The sequence below is a fragment of the Pleurodeles waltl genome, chromosome 8, assembly GCF_031143425.1.
Source record: "Pleurodeles waltl isolate 20211129_DDA chromosome 8, aPleWal1.hap1.20221129, whole genome shotgun sequence".
NCBI classification, from domain to species: domain Eukaryota; kingdom Metazoa; phylum Chordata; class Amphibia; order Caudata; family Salamandridae; genus Pleurodeles; species Pleurodeles waltl.
In genome coordinates this window covers 1,420,208,591-1,420,229,279 of record NC_090447.1, presented here as the reverse complement: position 1 = coordinate 1,420,229,279, position 20,689 = coordinate 1,420,208,591, and the positions used below count along the sequence as shown (strand labels likewise).

At 47.0% G+C, this 20,689-nt stretch overlaps 1 protein-coding gene across 1 annotated transcript in view; it reads right to left on the bottom strand.

Annotated features, from left to right (window-relative positions):
• LOC138248710 (E3 ubiquitin-protein ligase TTC3-like) overlaps positions 1 to 20,689 on the bottom strand; it is a 1,210,547-nt gene that overhangs the window by 506,527 nt on the left and 683,331 nt on the right. The window contains exons 25-26 of the mRNA XM_069202542.1: positions 12,005 to 12,069; positions 8,804 to 8,940 (exon numbers count right to left, since the gene is read on the bottom strand). Of these exons, the coding sequence (XP_069058643.1) occupies positions 8,804 to 8,940; positions 12,005 to 12,069 (202 nt within the window). The remainder of the gene's footprint in view (positions 1 to 8,803; positions 8,941 to 12,004; positions 12,070 to 20,689) is intronic.

The window sequence follows — 20,689 nt, the reverse complement described above, 5'->3', positions numbered from 1 at the left end:
TCTCTCTTCATTATTCTTTTTTCTTCTTTTTCCTAAGTAAGTTTCTTCTCCCAGCATGCGTTTCTTATCTTATCTTCTTCCCTGCATGCATCTGGTTCCCTTTCTATTACGGCGTCCTCATCTATCTTATTCTATAGTCTTTTCCCAATCCACATGGCATCCTTGCTTTTTCCTGTTTGTCACTTCCTGTTCAGGGGTATTTAAGGAGCTGGATTCTTGCTCTCCTTGCGCTGCAACACTTTCTTTAGTGGTGATCACGCTGCAATTGTTTTCTACTGATTCCAGCTTTTTTCCTTGTTTGTTGCAGTTTCTTTCCAGTTATTTTGCTTGAATTATAAGTCTGATATTTTTTATCATGTCTTTTCTTCTGTTCCAGGGAGTTCCTGTCATAGAGGTCTTTTCCCTTAGGGGTTTTTCCTCTGGGACACCTTCTGGAGGGCATGGACTGCATTTTGACGTACCATTGTCAGCAGCACCATGGCTACCAGAAAGGGCCGCCCTTACCTTGGCCAGAGCAGGACCAGCAAGAATCTAGGTCGTCCTCCAGTTCCAGCTGACCAAGACGGTAAGCGATGGTAGACCATGACAAGATCTCTACCAGGTGGCTAGTTGATTCTGCCATCTTGGAAAAAAGATGTGCAGAGGACCCTGGGAGCATCTGACTGGTTAGGTCAGGTAGGCGATGTCTCTGACCCCCTCTGATCGATGGGTCTCTGCAGATAGTGACCAACCCCCTTTTAGGGTTACTTAAAGCCTCCCCCAAGGGTGGGTCCTCAGATTCATCGAGCAAGGCCCTACAAAGGAACTCTCTGCAAGACTCTTCTGCTCTTGGCCTCTGGAACCGCTGCTGGTCTTCCTTAAGAACTGAAACAAGACTGTATCCATTTGGGAAGGCTCCCACTGCAACATTGTTTCTTCAGCTCCTTGAAGATTTCTGCAACATCTGTGAATCCTCCAGGGTCACAAGGGCTATGTTTGTATCCAAGAAGCAAGAAGGAATCTCCCTTGGAGTCAAGGTCAAGTGAGGAAGTCACTCCCCTACATCCGCAGGCACCTCAAGACGACAATGACCGGCTGGTGGATCCTGCTGTCCCATGAACATCAAAAGGTTCTGCAAAACAGGTGGTGGTTCTGTGCTCCTCTTCGGGTCCAACTTATCTTCTGACTAATTTGGGAGATGGTGGACCCTTGCTGCAGCCACTGAAACGGGACTCCTGTAGACCACAACTGTTGCTCTTTCCAAGGCTTGTTAAATTCTTCCTCCGGGAGATATTCAGACTCCAAGAAGCCCCAGCCTCCAGCACTCCGTATCTATCTACAAGTTCATCTTCCACTCTGTAGCGCTTGCGACTCCTGTTTTGTTATGCTGCTGAGGCCTCCCTGAGACTCCCCGTGCCTGCTGCCAGTGGGTCACTCATGAGAGCCCCTCCGACTCTGGGTACCTTTCCTTCCTGCTGAAGGCCTGCCCTGACTCCTGTCCAAGACTTGAGTCTCTAGGACCTTGCTGGTCCTCAAACAAATGTACAATCTTCCTTGTAACAACTATTTGCATTTTCCAAGGCTTGCTGGTGGTCCTGAGGGCCACTGACACTCCTGCAATCCGGCGACCAACGTCGGACAGATTGTGGGTGCCTCCAAGGATCTCCTGTATCCTCTGGACTCCGCAGATGGACTTCTTACTTCACTATCATGCAGGAGTTTCATCTCCAAGACGGTGAGGATTGCTTATCTGCACATCTCCGAGTGGTCTGGACACTGTCCCCTTTTTAAGGTTCTTCACCCCTGGAATTTACCCTTGGGTTCCCCCGGTCTGGTCCACAGTCACAACACTAGCTAGACAATCGAGGCTTCCAATGACTCAACCAAAGTTTTCCAACATCACTCCACCCCTGTGCACCTGGGATCACTGGTGTAGGTACTCCAATCCTCCGGGTATCCATGGGTGGGGGTACTATCCAACATTCTTTGAGCCAACTGGTTTCCTCAGAGTCCACTGGAAGAAGCCTGAATCCATTAAAATCCAGCTGAGATGGTCCTGTGTTAGCCTATGGGACACCCAGCTTCATAACCACTCTGCACCCAGGCACATGTGGCATTTCTGGCACTTATCTTTGGTAATTTCTCATTCCCCCAGCCCCTGGGATTCTAACACCCTTACCTTGGTTGGGCACCTCCATTTTCATACCACTTTCTTAGTATATGGTTTGCTCCCCCCCCCCCAGTAGGGCCATTCCTGTTTGTTTCTGAGTATATATTTTGTGTGTAGATATCTCAAAGTGGAGATATACGAACGTTAGTATAGTCTTAGTGCTACAATAAAGAATACTTTATTTTTTAACACTTGGTGTGGAACTTTCTTGTGTGACAATCACTGACTGATTACTGTGCTATTGTAAGCGCTTTCACACTCCTCCTTAATAAGTCTTAGCTGCTCTCCACAGCTATCCCTAGAGGGCTTTGGTTATCTAGGCACCAAAACACTATTAGTAAGGGTTGCCTGGACTCAGTATAGGATGCCACACCATAGGTGTACACCATATACTGAGCCAGCCTCCTACATCCACCTCTACCTTTCCTCCCCAACTCAGCAACAATGCATTCATCATAACCATTAGCTCTGGTAAGGAGAGGGGTCTGGAGCCAGACCAAATGCAGTGAAGCAGCCACCTGTACAGATCGTTTGCAGTCTCCTCCGATGCCTGGATGGAATCTGGCAGTTTCCCTTGGTGCCAAGCCGACTGAGACTTCAGATCCCACTGCAGTCCCTGAATTTGCTACCTGGCATGGCCCACAGAAAGGATGTAGGAGGACATGAGGCCCAGAAGCCTCAGAGCCGCTCTCATTGTGACCCAGGTCAAAAGCTGGAAAAAAAATAATAATAATAATAATAATAATAATAATCAGTATTACAACTATTTGAGGGGAGCCCGCCTTAAGCAGTTAGTCATCGATGTATGGGAAAACCAGTATTCTCAACCTCCACAGATGGGACACACCCTCCACCATTAACTTTGTGAATAGCCAAGGTGCACTCGTAAGGCCACAGGAGATTACTGCAAACTGGAAGTGCTCTCGGCCTACTTGAAGCCACAGGTGTGGAAACAAACGTCCTGCAAAGCTAAAGTTCCATCTAGTCTCCAGAATCCAGGACAGACAGAATTTGGGCACAGGAGAACATCTCGAATTTGTCCTTCAGAACGAAGAATTTCAGAGGGTGAAGATCTAGAATGGGGCAAATGCCTTCATCCTTTTTCGGCATCAGGAAATAACAAAAGTAAGAGCCAGTCCTGATTTTTTATGCTGGCTGCAGGATGTGAGAAGGTAGCCTCTTTCTAGGATTGTTACCCCCCACTTTTGGCCTGTTTGTGTGTATAGGTCAGTGTGTTTAGCCTGTCTGACTGGGATCCTGCTAGCCAGGACCCCAGTGCTCATAGGTTTGTGGTCTGAATGTCTGTACCTGTGTAGTAACTGCCACTGAGGCTCTGCTAACCAGAACCTCAGTGCTTATGCTCTCTCTGCCTTTAAAATTGTCACTATAGGCTAGTGACCATTTTCACCAATTCTAGACAGCTCAGACAATCTTACACAGGACTGCCACTGCAGCCTGAGTGAAATAACACACACGTTATTTCACAGCCATTTTACACTGCACTTAAGTAACTTATAATTCACCTATAAGTTACTAAGTGTGAGGGCACCCTTGCACTAGTAAAGGTGCCCCTACATAGTTCAGGACAATTTCCCCGGACTTTGTGAGTGCGGGGACACCATTACACATGTGCACTACATACAGGTCAATACTTAAATGTAGCTTCACAATGGTAACTCAGAATATGGCCATGTAACATGTCTAAGATCATGGAATTGTCCCCCCATGCCAAATCTGGTATTGAGGTGCCAATCCCATGCATCCCTGGGGTCCACTATGGACCCCGTGTACTGCCAAACCAGCTCTCTGGGGTTTTCTCTGCAGCTACCACTGCTGTCAACCCAGCATGGATGGCAGAACAAAGACTTTCCTCTGACAGAGGGTGTTACACCCTCTCCCTGAAGAAATAGGTGTTAAGGCTGGGGAGGAGTAGCCTCCCCCAGCCTCTGGAAATGCTTTGAAATGCACAGATGGTGCCCTCCTTGCATAAGCCAGTCTACACTGGTTCAGGGAACCCCAAGTCCCTGCTCTGGCGCGCAACTGGACAAAGGAAAGGGGAGTGACCACTCCCCTGTCCATCACCACCCCAGGGGCGGTGCCCAGAGCTCCTCCAGTGTCTCCCAGACCTCTGCCATCTTGAATCCAGAGGGTGAGGGCACAATGGAGCCCTCTGAGTGGCCAATGCCAGCAGGTGACGTCAGAGACCCCTCCTGATAGGTGCTTACCTGACTGGGTGGCCAATCCTCCTCTGAGGGCTATTTAGGGTCTCTCCTATGGGCTTTTCCTCAGATAACGACTTGCAAGAATTCCCCAGAGTTCCTCTGCACCTCTCTCTTCGACTTCTGCTAAGGATCGACCGTTGACTGCTCCAGGACACCTACAAAACTGCAACAAAGTAGCAAGAAGCCTACCAGCGACATTGTAGCGCCTAATCCTGCCGGCTTTCTCGACTGTTTCCTGGTGGTGCATGCTTTGGGGGCTTCCTGTCTTCACCCTGCACTGGAAGCCACAAAGAAATCTCCTGTGGGTTGATGGAATCTTCCCCCTGCTCCAGCAGGCACCAAACTTCAGCGTCACCGGTACTCTGGGACCCCTCTCATCCTGACGAGCGTGGCCCATGGAACACAGGTGGTGGACCCAAGTGACCCAGACTGTCCAGTGGTCCAACTTTCCAAATTTGGGGGAAATAAGTCCTTGCCTCCCCTCTCCAGACAGTAATCCTGTGCACCATGTGAACTGCAGCTGCTAGGGCTTCTGTGCACTTTTGCAAAGAATCCTTCGTGCACAGCCTAGCCCAGGTCCCCTGCACTCCGTCCTGCATTGCTCAACTCGCTGAGTTGACCTCTGGCTTCGAGGGACCCTCTTTTGTATTGTTGAGACAACCGTAGTGCTCAGTCTTCTTGAACCCGTGTTCAAGGACTTCTGCGGGTGCTGCCTTCTTGTGCATGGGCTCTCTGTATTGCTGAGGGTCCCCTCTGTCTCCTCTCCCAAGTTCCGACATCCTGGTCCTTCCTGGGCCCGGGCAGCACCCTTTTTTTTCAACCCCAACCTTTGCAGCTAGCAAGGCTTGTTTGTGGTCTTTCTCCAAAGAAACAACTTCTGCACAAAAGAGAAGTTCCTAGCACCTTTCGTTGCTGCAGAATCTTCAGCTTCTTTCATCCGGAGGCAGCCATTTTGCACCTTCATCCGGGTTTAGTGGGCTCCTGCCCCCCCGGACACTTTCACAACTCTTTGACTTGGTCCCCTTCCTTTGCAGGTCCTCAGGTCCAGGAATCCATCTTCAGTGCTTTGCAGTCTGTTGTGGTCTTTGCAGAATCCTCTATCACGAGGATAGTGTGTTTCTGGGGAAGTAGTAGCACTTTACTCCTACTTTTCAGGGTCTTGGGGTGGGGTATCTTGGACAACCTTAGTGTTTTCTTACACTCCCAGCGACCCTCTACACACTACACTAGCCTAGGGGTCCATTTGTGGTTTGCATTTCACTTGTATATGGTTTGTGTTGCCCCCAGGCCTACTGCATCCTATTGTATTCTACAGTGTTTGCACTACTTTCTGACTGTTTTACTTACGTGATTTTGGTTTGTGTGTATATTTTGTGTATTTTACTTACCTCCTAAAGGGAGTATATCGTCTGAGATATTTTTGACACATTGTCACTAAAATAAAGTACCTTTATTTTATAGTAACCCTGAGTATTGTCTTTCTTAAGATTTAGTACCTATATGATATAAGTGGTATGGTAGGAGCTTTGCATGCCTCCTAGTTCAGCCTAAGCTGCTCTGCTATAGCTACCTCTATCAGCCTAAACTGCTAGAACACTACTAACCTACTAATAAGGGATAACTGGACCTGGCACAAGGTGTAAGTACCATCAGGTACCCACTATAAGCGAGGCCAGCCTCCAATACAGGAAAGAACCTTTTTTTTGGCAGGGTTAGCCCCCACTTTTTGCCTGGTATCTGATGTGATTTTGACAAAGTGCACTGGGTTCTTGCTAACCAGGTCCCTAGTGCAGGATCTCTTTCCCAGAATTGTACAGTTGTTTTCCCCAATAGGCAAAACCTTTAGCACTCTATGTAAATGGTATCCTGGTACCTAGGACCATGGTTACTAAAGAAGATCCCTTGGGGCTGCAGCACAAACTGTGCCACCCTCAGGGACCCCTCACCAAACACACAGAGCTGCCACTGCAGGCTGCGTATCTTGGTGCAGACAAAAGTGAAAACACGACCTGTCACACATCCCCATGTGCCAGGTCCCCTATCACTGCATCTGATATTTCTACATCACCCTCTACCGAAAGCCTTCCAGCCCTAAGACAGGGTGCATTATATCAATGTGAGGTCATATCCGCGTGAGCAGATATGCCCCTATGTCTTTGTCGATTCTTAGACATATTAAGTGGACTGGGAAACAGTTTTAGATGCATGTGCTGGGCACTGGTCAATAAGAGTTGCTCAGTTCCATGATGGCTTCATTGAAACTAGGAATGTTTGGTATCAAATAAACCCTCACTGATTCCAGTGGTGGATTTACTAATATATGCACCTTACAAGGTGCCCCCTGAAAACCTAACTGACTAATGTGTTGACTGACTGGTCTGAACCAGGACAGCCATCTGAGACAGATTTCTGACGTCCTAAGGTGAGAGCCAGTGAACAAAGCTTGCTCTGGGCAGAGGCGTTATCAACTCTTTCAGTTAGGATGGACATTCCAGGACAGGAAGCTTCAAAGGACCAACTGCTTTTGTTATGCGACCCAGGTCTCACCAGATGGCGGAGATGACCACTAACCTGTCCGGACACCATTTCTTGGCGGCAACATAGGAGGGAAAATTAGTAAGATCAGTAGGTGTGCCCACATCCACCCAGTCCCACCTCTAAAGTGGACCAGCTGATGTGGACACCACTTTTCAAATTCCTCCATCTTGTTTTGGACAGAATTAGTGTTGTAAGATCATAGTTTATGCCCACTTCCCAGCAGAAGCGGTCATATAGATGGTGTAGTTACCCTACCATTGGCTGCTACCTGTCACTCCCTGTAAGGCCCATAAATTGAGTAATTAGGTGGCACCCGTGAACGCAAGACCACAACTTCGATGGATCAAAAGAAGGACGAAGAAGAGTCACTTCCTGGCAAGAAAAGAAGAGCTGTGGACTTCTTGGTGTGAAACCATGCCTGCTTGGAGCTCTCTCAACAATCTTGAAAGAGGGGCTCGTCCTGCAAAGCTGGATAACTACCAAAGCCTAGGGTAGCCTAACAGCATCTCCAAAATTGCTGCCAGTCTCCCTTGGAGTAGAGGAGCTACTTCCCTGCAGACCGCATGCACCAACAAGCTGAGTATGGTCCACTGTTGTGCAGGCCCCCAGCCCGGACTGATGGCACAGATGACCATGAGAAAGTACTTGTGCTCTGGAGGACCAGATCTGTCTCCCCACCAATTGTGAAGACACCAGGACAACCCGAAGCCGTGCAGCACCAACCCCGGGGTACCATTCGCCCTGCACCAAGCACGAATAGTAAGAGCCCATTCCCGATTGCCATTGCACCAAGACCAAGCAGCCATTGAGGGATGTCAGCACCATTGAAACCCACTTCGTGAGTGGCCCAGCAGTCTTGATTTTGCCCCTGTGAGCTGTTGGCCCCTAACCGCGAGAAGCACCTCTACCCATCAGCTCAGCTGCTCTAACCACTCAGCCCCTGAGCTGCCCAGCCATTGAAGAACCGTCTCTGCCCTCTTGCTCGTGACCTAAGCCCCTGTTTGGGAGCTCTTTGGCTTGTCCCGGAGCTCCCAGTGAGGCCTGTTTATAAGTGCCCCCCCTTCACCGTAGCACACCCAGGTACAATCTCATTAGCACCCTGCTCCCGGTGACATCTGGGTGCCTCCTGAAAAACTGCTGGTAGTCCTTTGGACATTGGCCCACTACAACTCCAACCCCTGAAGGTGAGCCCCAAAAACTGACTGTACCTATCTTTATGCACAACTGATATTTCCTTCTATAGGACTGCATTGCACATAAAGGCGCACAGGTTTGAACATTTTACTTACTTGTGAAAATTCATGACAAAAACAGTACTAAATCTTTAACAAAGTTCTTGCTGTCAAAACATATATAACATGATGTGTAATTTTTCTAATTTGGTCTTGGATTTGTTCTTTGAGTGTGTGTCTCATTTATTGCCTCTGTGAGTACAATAAATGCTTAGCACTACCCCCTGATAAGCCTAACTACTCACCCACACTACCATAAAATAGAGCATTAGTCCTATCTACATTTGCCTCTGTAAACCAATTAGGGGTACATTGGACTCTCTGCATGGTGTACTTCTTTTTAGTGTACCATATAGAGAGCCAGCTTCCTACAAGTGCTATTCTGCAAAATTAGAAATAATCATTCAAGAAAAAACTCGATCAAAACCACTGGATCAATGTGAGTACACTTGAAGGTTCCATCACCCTCAACGAGAATTGTCTGCCAGTAGTCGACATTTAAAAGAAGACGCAGGTATTACTAGATGGTTTTCATCCTGCTTCACAGCGATCAGGTTTCAAAAAGTTTTTGTAGCTTAAATGGCCCTTTCATGTTAGATTAACAAAAGAGCAGCTGCCCACTTTTACAGAAGTTTATGAGTGATAAGGGCATAATCACGTACCGTTAAGCAATACTTCCTTTGAAGAGTTCTCTTCATTTGTCATGGATTCTTTTCTATCTTTAACTGAATATTTTGCTACCTTTTCGTGCAACTTTCGTCTTAACTTTCGCTCTTGTTTTACTTTTAGTTTCTTAGGGCTGCAGTAGAAAATGAATAGGAAATGGTTAAAAAATGTCTTAAATGCATTTTTCAGTAAGACACATAGCAACTGCTTAACAAACATGTCCCTCAAATATGTATGAAAACACCAGTGTGACTGGAACAACGATGTAGAGAACATAAGTTCAGGATTACAATATTTTAGCATCCTACTGTATCTGCTTATTAAAGGTGTTTCACATGGTTCCAAAACACATCACCTCACGGTTTTAATCTTGGGATACATGAAGTAAGTTAGTGTGTCCTGTAAGGTAAGGCACACTATTGTGTGCAATGATGATACCAATAGTGGGAGAGGAGGTGATTAGGTTGCATTGATCCTTTCATTATTTCAAAAGCATCCTCAATTCCGGATATCAGAATTTATCAGTGCGCCACAACAGCTTTGGATATTAGGCTCTGTCATTTGCTGCTTCTCCTCAAACATTGCCACCTACAAATCTGAAGAATGAAAATGAAAACCAGAAGGTCTGTGGGCCTGTAGAAGCTGGGACAGTAGGAGGGATATAGCCTGTGCCACCCATACTTGTGGTAGAGGGTTTAGAACTGACACTCCTGAACTAATAACTCGGTACAGCCACTATTCCAGCCACCTTCGCTGGGTTGTGTGCTACTGCTGAAAGGAGATCTGGTGGGGAAGTAAGGAGTTCAAGGAAACATCTGTTGCAAGAATAAAGTGCTACAACCAGCAAAGCTATAAATAGAAGATCACCTATGCGCCTTGGCTCTGCTATTTACCTTTGGGGACTCTATTAAAAACTTAACAAAACAGTCTTCTCTCTCTTCTTTGTTGGCCAAACACTCAGCAGTACCCACACATGGCTCACGCACTCACATAGCAACCAACCTGACCTAATACTGAATTCCAATCTTGTCAGTCACATTCATCCCAATGAACCTCCCCTCTGAAAATCCCCTCATTGACATGAACCCTACTACACATTTCACCTCTTCCACCCAGCATGAACTCACTTATTTCTAGATTTAAAAAAAATAACTTTCTGAAATCCAGATCTACTTCAATACAGTGTACAACTACCTGTTGTGATGTTTATCACTACATGCAAACTTCCTACTCAGAACATTCACTCCTGAGAGACCCTTTTGTGAGCCTTGGATATCCCCTGACATTAATCAATGAAAATCTGCCAAGGTCTCAACCATGCATGTGGAGGAGGTTCTGCAATATGTAACACCTGCAGACCCACAGACAGCCACTTCTTGCCCTCATTGTTGCACTTGATAAATCCAAAGCAACCTATTCCAAATACTTCATCTTTACTCACAACCAAACCTGACATACATCACAAACCTTACATTCAATGCTCGTCACCTCACACAGCACCTTTTCGACCATCACAACCAACCATTAACTGTTTTATAAAAATCTACAGCATTAGGACAACTTATGAATCAGCTCACTACACCTCCACCTCCTTCCTTCATGCTTCCCAATGAGTCACTTCCTTCACAATCATCTCCTTCCACCTTCTCCTCTACATAGCCCTCTGCAATTCTCAAAACAGCCAATCTCCCATGAGCACAATAAGCTCCTGCTGCAATATGTTGCTAAACTTTCCTCTTTTCTTTTAACATCATCACTCAGTCTTACACTATTTAACCATTCCTCCCTCTCAATCATTGCCCTCTGGCAACCCCCTCGTCATGCCCTCTGGACATTGTCACTACCTCTTTCAAAACCTGAAACCTGAAACCTTGGAGCACTTTTCAATTTCAAATAAGGCTCAACTCATTTATCTACAAGATGTATCATTTTTCCAGGGTTTACATTTTGGTGAAAAATAATAATGCTGAATAATGATTTTTATGATGGTTGCAATACTCAAATGCTGGATTAACAGGTTTCAGTTGAAAGGAGTTTAATACGAGTTATAGTAGTGCGTTTATTAATGTAGCTTAGTTGTGCCACATTTTTATAGAAACTCCAAAATGGACAGCATAGATGCTCTTCTGCTATTAACTCCTGCTCTTCACCCTCCCATTCCGTTCCTCTGTGTGCCTACTTTCCCCACAGGCTCTGCAGAGGCAAAGACAAGTTTGGCAATTTGCACTGTAGGGATGTGCTCTGAAAGAACTTACTAGTGTTGCTAACTGTAACAATTTCAAGGTCCTTACACTGTATTTCTGTTGCTGGGCCTACTGTTAGCCATTGGTGTATAACATTATTAGTGAAATGTTTCATATTATTTGGAGTATCGCTGGATAGCAATAGCACAGAATATGTTTTCTTAAAATGGAATAGGCTTATTCTCTTAATAGTGATGTTGATGTCCCTGATTTGCTGAAAAAAACTATATTTTTTCTAATCTGTTGTGCAAGAATTGTGTACAAGAACACCTTGGTTTTGGGGGTGAGCGAAAAGACTTTCACACTCCACTAGGGATGCTGCTAAATTTCTTTATGAATCTGCTACTCATTTGAGACTTAGAATTTTTCTGATTTCGATTACTTTGAATCACTTTGTATTTGAGCCTTTATTGCACTTATTCTATATTGCTTCCTTACTGAGATTTTGTAATAAAAGCTTTAACTTTGTCTCTGATGTAGAACTCAATTATTGAGTGGCCCCAATGATTAATTTAACTCTGCTAATTTCATGTTGTGGGGTGTGCCTTACAATGCAAGATCAACCTAAGTCACAACTGTCTGAGGTCAATTGTAGGGTCATCTGAACTTTTGGAGCAACTTGAATGTTCGGTTACTGTTCTGCTCCCACACCAACATAGCCACAGCTGCCTGCTTTGTTTCACCTACTCAACATTAAAACCAGTCTCCATTCTCAGCAACATCACAAGAAGCTCATGAGCAAACAGGATGATCATTCCAGGCACCTCTAGATAGCCGGTACGTCTGATCACCGACTGTCTAAACAATTCAACACCATTTAGTTATCCACTTTCTTGAAGATCCCAAAGTTGATCATTTTAATTTGACAGAATATTAAATTTACAAACCAAATAAATACAGTTTAAGTCTTAAAACAATGTACCTATCTGAAAGGAATTTCTAATTCAGACTTACCTTGAATTTTTTTGTTTAACTATAGGTTTTCGAGAGACTTTCACTTCAGTAATTTTAGTTTCACCCTACAAAAGAGAAAAACAAAATGAATTGCCTGATATTATGAATGGCATCAACTGATGTCTCCAGTAGTAACCACTTTCCCCTCTTACAGCCCTAACAGGAAAATATGGTTCAAATGCTATGAAGTACATTCAATGAATTTATGTGATGATTAAAACAGATAATATTTAAAAAACAGGAAATGTTGTAATTAGAATACACTAAAACAATCACATCAGTAACTTTTCTAGAGAGTGACACATTAAGGCAATCAACCAATTTAATCACCCAAAATACATGACTAGACCGAGTTTATAATAAAGACACTACTTTTGGATGTTTTACCCCTATCACCGAGTTTCTGTACCTTAAGACATCTCACACATCTATATAAACACTAGGCTATCAGTTGGCTGACAAGAGCCAGATAAAATTAAATCTGTGGTCCCTAATAAGGATGCCTCATATTTTAATGAGGTGTAGGAAGTGTCCCTTTTTGACATGGTGACCCCCACTTTTTCACTGGTATTTGATGCAATTTTGACTGAAAGTGCACTGGGTTCCTGCTAACCATGTCCCCAGTACCATATCTCCTTCCCTAGAACTGTGCAATTGTTCCTCAATTGGCCATACCTTTGTCCCCCCCATAAGTCCCTAGTAAATGGTACCCTGGTACCTAGGGCATGGGTACTAACAAGGGCTACAGCATATATTGTGCCACCCTCAGGGACTCCCCACCTAGCGCATTCAGACTGCCATTGCAAGCTGCTTGTCTTGGTGCAGCTAAAAGTGAAAACAACATGGGAAACAGCCTGTGTGCCATGTCCCCTAACACTGCATGCAATATATGGAAGTCATCCCTTACAGCAGGCCTTACAGAACTAAAGCAGGATGCATTCTTTTACATGAGCAGATATACCGCTGCTATGCCTTTGTTGATACTTAGACATTGTGAGTGAACAGGGAAGCCATTATGTACACATGCTGGACACTGGCCAATATGAGCTCCCCAGTTACATGATGGGTTCACTGAAGAGATGTATTTATTTATATATGCACCCACAGGACACCTTAGAGGTGCTCCCTGAAAAACCTACCATTTACCCCTGTGCTGGATGACTTGTTCTAACTAGGCTGCCACCACTAGACAGGTTACTGACCCCCAAGGGTGCTCTCGAGCAGACAGGAAGAAAAGCCTGCTCTGCCAGGGGTGCTGGCACACCCCTCTAAACAGAATGACCTGCAAACCTGCATTCCAAGGCAGAGGGCTTCAAAGAAGCCAGAGGATCCCTTGGAGAAGGAGTCAACAAACCTTGGTTGCTGAAACAGTTGCGGTGCACAGGGATTCTGTCCTGGAGGAAGAGGCAATGGCTCACCGTCCCCAAACTTGGAAACAAGGCATGGAGGACCCAGGGAACCCTCAGAACCACCACCTGTGTCGGAGAATCTTTGTAGATACAGAGGACAACAGATCTCAGCAGTCGAACGTAGTTGCCTTAGGTGCCTGCAGATGCAGAGGAGTGACTCCTTCATTCCAAGTGAGATTTCTTCTTGCTTCTTTGGTGCAGCTGAAGTCTTGCCGACCCCAGAGTATGCAAAGTCGTGGAAATGTTGCTAAGTGCAGATAGAAGCCACAGAAACAATGTTGCAAAGCAAGGTTGTCTCAGTGTTGCAGTCTTGCACGGTTCCTGGGGATTCCAGCAGCAGTTCCAGTGGCCAGGAGCAGAAGAGGTTGTTGCAGATGAGTCCTGGAGGAGTCCTGCATGCCGAATCTGGGAACCCACCCGCAAGGGAATCCCTAAATAGCCCGAAAGGGGCTTGGTAATTTTGCGAGGTGACCACCCATCAGAGGGGGTCCCTGATGTCATCTGCCTAACTTGACCACTCAGATGCTCCCAGGGGCCTCTGCCCATCTTAGTTTCAAGATGGCAAACTCAAGTGGCCACCTGGCAGAGTTCTGGGCACCACCCCTGGGGTGGTGATGAACAGGGGAGTGGTCACTCCCCTTTCCTTTGTGCAGTTTCGTGCCAGAGAAGGGACTAGGGGTCCCTGGACTGGTGCAAACCAGACTATGCAAGGAGGGCACCAAATGTGCCCTTCAAAGTAAGCCGGTGACGCGGGGAGGCTACCCCTCCCCAGTCTTGTAACACATATTTCCAAGCAAAAGAAGGTTGCACTCTTCTCCCACAGGAAATTCTTTTTCTACCTTCTCCTGCTTGAGCTGGTCAGGCAGCAGGAGGGCAGAATCCTCTCTGAGAGGCTGCAGCAGCATGGGATGCTCGTAGACCTTTGAAGACTGGTAGTAGCAAAACAGGGGGGTCCTCTAAGGATCCCCCAGAGTGCATGGAATCATGCCTCCAGTACAGGAAACAGTTTTGGGGTATGATTTGGACATACTAGATTCCAAACATTCTTAGGTTTGGAGTTACCATTATGTAGCTGGACCACAGGACCTATAGCCAGAACATGGGTAAAATGGCTTCCCCGCACTTAATAAGTCCAGTGCACTGGAACTGGAGTTCGTAGGGGCACCTCTGCTTATGCAGGGGTGCCCTCACACACAGAAACCTGCACCCTACCCTCTCTGGGCTAGGAGGGCCTACCGTAGGGGTGACTTACATTGACCTGGTGCAGTGACAAGCAATGAAAGGGTGCACGGACCTTCTCACGCAGGCTGCAAATGGCAGGCCTGCAGACATAGTTTGCATGGGCTCCCATGGGTGGCATAATACATGCTGCAGCCCATGCGGGACCCCTGCCCTGTGTACCTATGTACCATATACTAGAGACTTACAGGGGTACACAAACTGTGGTGTGTAAAGGGTACCAAGGCAACCATATTTAGAGGAGCGAGCACAATCACGGGGTCCTGGTTAGCAGGATCCCAGTGAGAACAGTCTAAGCACACTGACAACAGGCAAAAAGTGGAGGGTAACCATGCCTAAAAAGTGACTTTCCCAAACACCCCCCACCCCCCAAAGTACAATAAGAATAGCCTTGCCCAGTTGAGTGTGTAGTGTCTAAGTGAAAATATCTGGAGATTCCATCTGCATTGGCATGGCTACTCCCAGGTCTATGTTCCACTGTAGAGTCCATTCCCTGTAGGGAGATGGACTAACTCAACAATTTGGGATTCTCACCTTTCATTTGCTTAAGCCACAGTGGAGGCTTGTGGTGTGTTTGAATAAGGAAGTGAGTGCCAAACAGGTATGGCCTCAGCTTCTTCAAGGCGCAGACCACAGCAAAGGCCTCATCTCAATGTCTGACCAATGCTTTTCTCTGGGGGTCAACCTTCTACTTATAAAACCAAAAGGTTGATCCTGGACCTCTTCATTAAGTTGAGAAAGTTCTGCCCCTTTACCTACCTAAGAGGCATCAGTCTGGACAATGAATTGTTTTGAATAGTCAGGGCTTCTTAGAATGGGAGCAGAGCACATGGCCTGTTAAGGTCATCAAAGGCTTTCTGGCAGCTAGCTGTCAAAAATACTTTCTTGAAAATCCTTTTGGATGTGAGGTCATTTAAGGGGGTTACAATGGGGCCATACCCTTTTATGAACCTTCTGTAGTACCCAGTCAGACCTAAGAAGACTGACTGGGGTCTGAGTGGTACGGGCAATCCAATCCATGAATGTTTGGAGTGTTCCCTGTAGTGGCTGAATTTGACCTCCACCTACTAGATGGCCAAAATAAACCACTTTCCCTGCCCTATCTGGCATTTGGATGCTTTGAAAATTAGGCCTGCCTTTTCTAAAGCCTCTAGCACAGTACCAAGGTTGACCAGGTGATCCTCCCAGGTGGAGCTAAAGACAGTTATGTCATCTGAGTAAGCTGCACTGAAGCTTTCCAAGCCTAGGAGAACTTTTTTCACCAACCTTTGGAATGTGGAAGGGGCATTCTTCAAACCAAAGGGCATCACTGTGAAGTGATAATGTCCATTAGGTGTTCAGAATGTGGTTTTGGCTTTCACATTTTCCGATAACTTGAACTGCCTATAGCCTGCAGTCAAGTCAAATGTGCTGAGATACTTGGCTGAAGCCAAAGTATCTATCAGTTCACCTGCCCTTGGAATTGGATTGACATCAGTCTTGGTGAGTGCATTGAGGCCTCTGTAATCAACAAAAAACCTAATTTTTCTTTTTCCATTTTGGGAGTGAGGCTTGGGTACCAAGACTACAGGACTTGCCCAAGGGCTGTTGGAAGGCTCAATGACTCAATTCAAGCATCTTTTGCACTTCTGCTTTGATGTATGCTCTGACATGGTCAGGCTGCCTACAGATTTTACTTTTTACAAGCAGACTGTCACCTGTGTCAGTATCATGTTCACACCAGTTGTCTGTCCAGGTGTCAAAGAGAACAGTTGTGAGAAGAATTCTGCAGTCAGATTGTTGTTGGTCAGAGAGGCAGTCAGCAAGGACTGCTCCCTCCACTGAACCATCAACTGGGCAGTGGAAGAAGAGATCAGGGAGAGGGCCACTCTCTTTTTCCTGACCTTCATCAGTGGCCATGAGAGTCAGCTTCAGGTGATTCACATGAAGCACCCTGTGGGGGCTTCTAGGAGTGCCTTGGTCAACCAAATAGGTGACCTCATCATTATTCTCCAAAAACGTGTGGGGACCATGCCACTTATCTTAGAGTATTCTGGGAGCTACAAGTTCCAGGACCCACACCAGTCCTTGCTGATAAAAAGTCAACACAGCCTTTTGGTCATACCACTGCTTTTGCAGTTCTTGGCTGGCCTCAAGGTTTTTGGTTGTCCTCTTTATGTACTTTGTCATTCTGGATCGTAGGCCTAGTACAAAATCTAGGTCTTGCTTGGAGGGTTTGAGAGGTTGCTCCCAACCCTCTTTTACAAGAGCAAGTGGACCCCTAACTGGGTGCCCAAACTGAAGCTCAAATGGACTGTAGCCCAATCTCTTCTGTGGAACTTTCCTGTAGGTGAAGAGGAGGAAGGGCAATAGGACATCCCATCTCCTCCTGAGGTTTTCAGAGTCCCTTTTAAGGTTTTGTTGAATCTTTCAACTAAACCATTTGTCTGTGGGTGGTAAGGGGTGGTGAACTTGTATGTCACCCTACAGTCCTTCCACATAGCTTTCAGGTACGCAGACACAAAGTTTGGCCTTTGTCTGACACCACTTCCTAGGGAAAACCCACCCTGGAGAAAATTCCCAGGAGCGCCTTGGCCACTGAAGGGGCTGTTGTGGTCCTAAAGGGGAATTGCTTCTTGGTGCCAGGTGGAATGGTCCACCAGTATAAATCTGTTACCAGATGCAGTTGGAGAGTCTAAGGGGTAAACAATGTCAAACCCCACTCTCTAAAAGGGTACCCCAACCACTGGCAGTAGAATAAGGGGGGCCTTTGGAGTGCCACCTGTCTTGCCACTGGCATGCCAAATCACGTAGGAGTGATAAAATTCCCTTGTATCTTCAGACATATGAGGCTAGTGAAAGTGTGAGACAAGTCTGTCCCAAGTCTTGCTTTACCCCATCATGTGCCAAGGTCAATAAGAACTCCCTACACTTTTTAGGAATGACCGACTTCCTGGTTGCACCAGGTGTGGGGTCCCCTGCCTCAGAATAAAGGAGTTCATTGTCTCTGTAGACTTTATGGGACCCACTGATATTCCCTGCCTCCTGAGCAGCAACTTGTTGTCTCAGGCGTTCTAGAGAAGGACAGGTCCTGCACCTAAGAGCTCAGCTATATCAGCTTTCAGTTCCTCTGATGTAGGTTCCACCCAGGGGGCAGATTCCTCTCCCTAAGTAGCTCGATCCTCACCTGAAGCGTGAACAAGGGGTAATATCTCACCTTGCTTGCCTTTCTTTTTTGGCACTCTCATGGGCCATTTGTCTAGGCTCCAGTGTGCCTTGCTCTCCCTGCCCCTTGGTCTGTGGGCTTATCAGAGCAAAGATGTGCCCAGGGATGCCCAGCATGGCTGCATGGGCTTCCAACTCCATTTCAGCCCAGGCTGAAGTCTCCAAATCATTGCCCAGTAAACACTCTACAGGCAGATCAGAGGCTACTACAACTTTATTTGGGCCAGTAACCCCCCCCCCGCCCGAAGCTAAGGTCAACAACAACCAAGGGATGGCTCCGAGTGTTGTTGTGAGCATCAGTAACTTGGCAAGTGTGACCAAGTAGATGTTGTTCAGGGGACACCAGTTTTTCAGTCACCATTGTGACACTGGCATGTGTGTCCCCGTAGGCCTCAGCCTCAACGCTATTGATAAAGGGATGCTGCCTGTACTTACCCATATTAAGGGGACAAGCAGCTAGGGTGGCAAGGTCAATACCACCCTCAGAGACCAACACCGCCTCAATGGTCTCCCGACTACCACAGAGCCCACTGCGGTTCCCAAGGTGAACACAGCTATACCCTTGGATGGAGTACTACTACCTGTGCTACTACTAGGGGTAGAAGTGGTAATAGCAGTCTTGGTGCTCTTTTTAGGACAGGTGCTGTCACCTGCACTATGGCCTTTTTGTCTACAAATGTGGCACCAAGGTTTCTTGTAGGATGTGGAAGAGGATTTAGACCCACCCCAGAGGATTTTTGGGGGTCTGATGAAGACTATAGGAAGCTGGCCTGGTGTGTGGTGAGCACCTATGATGTTATAACCTTATACCAGGTCTATGTATCCCCTTTTAGTGAAGTATAGCCAGTATCTAGGAAGCCAGGGCTCTCTAGAGGTAGTTGCGTATGAGCAGCCAAGACTTATCTAGGAGACATGCAAAGTTATGCAATACCACTATAGTCACACAGCACTCTCACACATGAAAGAACTGCACACTGTTACAAAAATAAAGGTACTTTATTATGGTAACACACATACTAAAATACTGCATAGGCAATCCCCCAACTGGAGTTAAGTGCACACACTATTATATATAAATTAGCAATCAGTAAATAGCATAGAAAATGATAAGCATTGGTAAAAGCGATAGCAAACAGTGAGGGCCCTAGGGGAGGGCCAAACCATTCACTAAAAAAGTGGAATGTGAAAGGCAGTTCCAACCCTAGGAAGTGGAATCAGTAAAAGGGAGCTGAGGGAACTAGGAACCCCAAGAGGCAAGTAGCAGAGTGACCCCCAGCAACCATGAGAGCAGAGTTAAGTACCTGGTTTTCCCCAAAACCAACAGGAGGACTTTGGAAAAGGATTATGCAAGACTCAACCAAGACTAGAAGAATCCAATGGTGGATCCTACAGAAGAGGATCTGCAAAGGAAGGGGACTAAGTCCCTTTTGTGATGGAGTGTCCGGTTGTGGCAGGAGCCACTTCTCACCCATCTGTGAGGGCAGGACCAGGTCAATGGTGGATGAACAAGGTTAGCAGTCCAGCAAAGGAGACGAAAAGGAGTTCCAGAAGTGATACAAGTGATGTCCCATGTTGGTGGTCGATATGTAGTCATTTAGTGATACTGAACAACCACCAACAAGCCTTGGCAAATGCAAGAGACAGAGAAGAGGGTTTGCAAGAATGAAGACGACCATCAAGGTCCAGGGGACTCGACCCAAGGATGGGAGTCCAGAGCGACCCTCAGCAGTTGGGAGTGTCACAAGAAGAGGAGGCAGCCCCCACAGACAACCCACTGGCAGCAGGCACAGGAGTCGCAGTGAGGCCCACTCAGCGCACATTAAGAGGAGTCCCCCATCGCTGGAGCAGCAGGCAGAAGACTGTGCTTTGCAAGAAGGAGTGCTGGGGGCCGGGACTACACGGAGTCTGAAGATCCCTTGGAGGAGGAGCAAACAAGCCTTGGTAGCTGCAAGAGTTAGGGGTACTAACCTGCAAGGAAAGGCAAGGGCTCAGTGTCTCCCAGGTTGGACAGCTGGAGAAGAGGACCAAGTGGACCACTCCAGCCCACCAGCTGTAATGCAGAATCCACGCAGTTCCAGAGGAGAGCAGAACCACGCAGCCAGTCGTTGTTGCAATTGGTGCCTGCAGATGCAGGGGAGGGACTCCTTCACTCCAAGGGAGATTCCTTCTTACGTCTTGTGCAGCGTGAAGACTCATCGCCACCAGAGGATGCACAGCCGGTGAAATGTTGCAGTTGCTGGAAGGAGCCAGGGAAACAATGTTGCAAAGTGGAGTCGCCGCTGTAGTCGGAGATTGTTCGTTCCTGGAGGGTCCAATTGAAGTCCCAGTGGCCAGAAGATGAAGTAAACGATGCAGAGGAGTCCTGCTGGAATTTTGCACATCGAATCAGAGGACCCACCCACGAGGAAGACCCTAAATAGCCCAGGAAGGGGGCCTGGTCCCGGTCCCCTAGCAGGGTGATCATCTATCAGGATGGAGCTGTGAAGTCACCTAACTGACCTGGCCACTCAGATGCTCCTAGGACCCTCTGCCCATCTTGGTTTCAAGAGGGCAGAATCAAGTGGCCACCTGGAGGAGCTCTGGGCATCACCCCTGGGGTGGTAATGGACAGGGGAGTGCCCCCACCCCCTTCCTTTGTCCAGTTTTGCACCAGAGCAGGGACCAGGGTTCCTGGACTGGTGCAAACCAGTTTAAGGAAGCAGGGCACCAAATCTGCCCTTCAAAGCATACCAGTGGCGTGGGGAGGGTACCCCTCCACAGCCTTATATCATCTATTTCCATGGGAGAGGAGGTTGCACCCCTCTCTCACAGGAAATCCTTTGTTCTGCCTTAC